The sequence below is a fragment of the Tricharina praecox genome, assembly GCF_024521635.1.
Source record: "Tricharina praecox strain CBS 144465 chromosome Unknown BZA05scaffold_33, whole genome shotgun sequence".
Classification (NCBI taxonomy): Eukaryota; Fungi; Ascomycota; class Pezizomycetes; order Pezizales; family Pyronemataceae; genus Tricharina; species Tricharina praecox.
The window spans coordinates 4,925-8,210 of record NW_026250435.1 but is presented as its reverse complement, the minus strand read 5'-3'; the positions used below and the strand labels follow the sequence as shown (position 1 = coordinate 8,210).

General features: G+C 56.2%; 1 protein-coding gene across 1 annotated transcript; it reads left to right on the top strand.

The window, feature by feature from the left end:
• The first annotated feature begins 474 nt into the window (after window positions 1-474).
• Window positions 475-2,700, top strand: BZA05DRAFT_410618 (carboxylesterase family protein). Its single transcript, XM_051484923.1, has 7 exons — window positions 475-776; window positions 840-1,038; window positions 1,091-1,281; window positions 1,344-1,513; window positions 1,577-2,429; window positions 2,490-2,539; window positions 2,589-2,700. Exons 2-7 carry the CDS (start codon window positions 900-902, stop codon window positions 2,644-2,646), a joined length of 1,461 nt encoding a protein of 486 aa, XP_051335511.1. The 5' UTR covers window positions 475-776; window positions 840-899; the 3' UTR covers window positions 2,647-2,700.
• The last annotated feature ends 586 nt before the right edge of the window (window positions 2,701-3,286 follow it).

The following is a 3,286-nucleotide window of genomic DNA, read 5'->3' as shown; positions in this document are numbered from 1 at the left end:
CAGCCTCGCACAGCATAAGTAAGCCTTGGTCCTACGTGATAACCTCACCCGGTTGGTGATTTGTGGGAACTGGTGCGGCGGATAGGTTCCTCCGTTGTTACATACGTCGGGCTTTTGTCCATCCATTGCTACATACGTCGGACTTTTGTCCATCCATTGCTACATACATCGGGCTTTTGTTCATCCGACTCCATTACGGTGTGCAATCGCTGAGTCGGTGTATGATATATAGCGCCACCCGGCCGTGGGCCCGTGACACGGTCTGACACCGTCGGCCCGTCGGGTGCTTGGCGGGACACGGCAGCTGTTGTTTGTGCGATGCGGAAGTTCGGAGGTCGTACATACGAAGAGAAGACTCGGTCGAGAGAGAGACAGAGGGGTTTTGAAGGACATGAGTCTCAATGGTGTACCTATTGATTATCTGACTTGATAAACAAGCGATGCAAAATAACGGGTAACATAAGTGGTTTACATACCGTAGGAGAAACAAAGGCATACACACACTTTCCCGACATACGTAGGTCTTCCATCGAACTACGTAGCTCTATGTTACTCGAAATGCTTTAGGTTACCGTATCGCGATGCTCCGATCGCTCGGCTGTGGTGACGAATATTTATACACTAACGACTCCTGGTCGCTCGCGGCCTGATCACACTGTGACCGGGTACCAACACGGCACGTAAAACTATCCTGCGGTGACATCCGTATAGCCTCGACGACGCCCGATATTGCACGCCTGGAACTTCCATAGGGTCGCATATGGTCCTGTCAATTTGTTCGGAATTAATCTAACTCGCTGTTTGCCCCGCCGTGACCGCGAGACTGACAGATATAAAAGTGATCTCGCTGCGTCCACCCTGACCTAGTTGGTGATACTCCTCCACTGTCTTTGACGACGATGCGCTTCACTCTTCTCTCGATCCTTTCTCTCGCCGTCGTGAGCACAACCACGGCGCAGGGCGCCAACAGCTCCGAGCTCCTCGTACCCACCACGAACGGACCAGTGCTCGGACACTACGCGGCTACCGCCCCGGCATGTATGTCTCCAGGTCTCCTCAATCCGTGGCTGTATGGGCTAATCCGCTTTAGCGGTGCGCGAGTTCCTAGGTATTCCATATGGCGCGCCTCCGATCGGCAGGCTACGTTTTGCGCCCGCTGCGAAGCCGAACCCGTGGATAGAGCCGATCGACGCGGGCAAGTTCGGTCCTACATGCTACAACGCGATGATTCCCCCGGAACTGGAGATTGTGGCGAAGCCACCCCTAGAAGATGAGGATTGTGTTTGTGCCGCATGCCCCGAGCCCTACTGCTGTATGTCTGGCCTTGCTAAGAGGATGTGTAGCTTTCCATCAACGTCTGGACGCCGACAAAGAAACGGTCAAAAGGCCCGGCGGCGGTACTGCTCTGGACGTATGGCGGTGGGTTCACATTCGGTGGATCCTTCACGCCAGTGTATGATGGCACCAATCTCGTGCGAGACCAGCAGGACGTCATTGTGGTTTCCTTCAACTAGTGCGCTCCACCACCGCCACCAACGACTGTAGTTACTCCTGAATCTCGCTGATCTTAATCCAGTCGTCTCGCCGTCTTCGGCTACCCCGGCTCTCGCGGTCTACCCGCTAAACAGCAAAACCCGGGTCTCCTCGACGTCCGCAGTGCAGTGGAGTGGACACGCGACAATATCGCCGCCTTCGGTGGTGATCCCAAAAGAATCACGCTCTTTGGGGAATCAGCCGGGGGATCCGCCACAGACACCTACCTCTACTACGCTAAGGACGACCCGATCATCGCGGGGGCAATCATGCAATCCGGAACTGTTTCGCTCACCGACATCGGCGTTCTCGGGCTGCCCTTCGGCGAGAGCTGGGGAAACCTCACTCGGCTAGTCGACTGTGGCAACCAGAGCGCAGCGCAGGAGCTGGAATGTATGCGCCAAGTCCCAGCCAAGTACCTCCGCGACACCATGTCGGCGAACAATCTCACCTTTACGCCGGCCCAGGACAACGGCACCGTGTTTTCCAACTACCTTTCGCTGCTGGAATCCGGCAGCCGAGCGAAGGTTCCGCTCCTCGTCGGCTCGAACGACCAGGAACTCCTAGCGGTAAACAACACCGCCGAGGCAGCCGCCACCGGCTCGTTCTCGACGCTACAAACCTTCACGTGCCCTGCGGCCCAAACGGCGCGGTACCATGCGCGGATCGCGCCTACTTGGCAGTACAGATACTTTGGTGCGTTCCCGATGAGGTTCGGGAACTTCACCATGCCGGGAGTGGCGTCGCATGGCGCCGAGATCCCACAGGTGTTTGGGACGTATGATCCCGACGGCGCATCGGAGGAACAGCGCGACAGTAGTGCATACATTCAGGGTGCGTGGGCTGCTTTCGCGAAGGATCCGAAGCAGGGCTTGAGGAAATACGCGCCGAACTGGGTAGGTCACTCACGAGCTGTCACCCGTGGGAGAGGGCGAGTGCTGACGAATTGATTTCAGCCTACGTATAGTCGTGCTTGCAAGAGCTTGGTCAGACTGACTTATAATAAGTTAGGCGCTCTCTCTTTACGTTTGCAAACATCACTAACTACTGTTCAGTCAACCGGGAGCAACGTTCGTTTACCCCGAGAGCTACGAGGCAGGATGCAGTTTCTAAATATTTGTATATACGCCCAACCCTGTAACAATAACAATAACAATCACTCCGCTCAGAACCTTCACGCGAGCCACAAGCCCTCCTCCATCGTCCAGTGATACTTATCCGTAAACCAAACCAGCTCTGCCATGAGCTCAGCCAACTCGCGTGCAGCATCCGTATACGCACAGTGCATCCCCTTGATCTTGTTCCAAAGCGCCGGCTCAACCACTTCTTTCAGATGGCACCCACGGGCCGCGAGCGTGACAGCAGCGACATCGAACGCCCGCTTAGCCGTCAGCTCCTGTAGTTCCCTGCGGAGCAAGCGCAAGCGCCCGCAAAGTTTTCTGTGCTCACCGTGCGCGTCACCGAGACGCCGGATCAGGACAGCTTCTTCGATAGCACGCGCCTCTTGCCGCAGCTGGGATAACTCTCGTATGTGCCGCTGCAGATGCTTGCTCCACCGCGTGAGCTGTGTGAGGAGCTGCGAGATCGCGTGCGGGAAGTGGTGCGCTTGTACGGAGAGATCCATGGTTAGACTGCTGGGTTGTGTGACGGTGGTGGTGGTGGTGGTATTGGGTGATGCGTGGATCCTCCATCTCCTTTGGGAGTCTTATAGGCGACCTTTGTGTGGTTTGAGCCCGGGTCATGATGAATGCTG

Excerpts from the sequence above, each read along its gene's own strand:
- BZA05DRAFT_410618 (XM_051484923.1), top strand. The coding sequence starts at position 900 with ATGCGCTTCACTCTTCTCTCGATCCTTTCTCTCGCCGTCGTGAGCACA. Across the intron at positions 1,039-1,090 it reads CGCGGCTACCGCCCCGGCAT|CGGTGCGCGAGTTCCTAGGT; the intron begins GTATGTCTCCAG and ends AATCCGCTTTAG. Across the intron at positions 1,282-1,343 it reads CCCTAGAAGATGAGGATTGT|CTTTCCATCAACGTCTGGAC; the intron begins GTTTGTGCCGCA and ends GAGGATGTGTAG.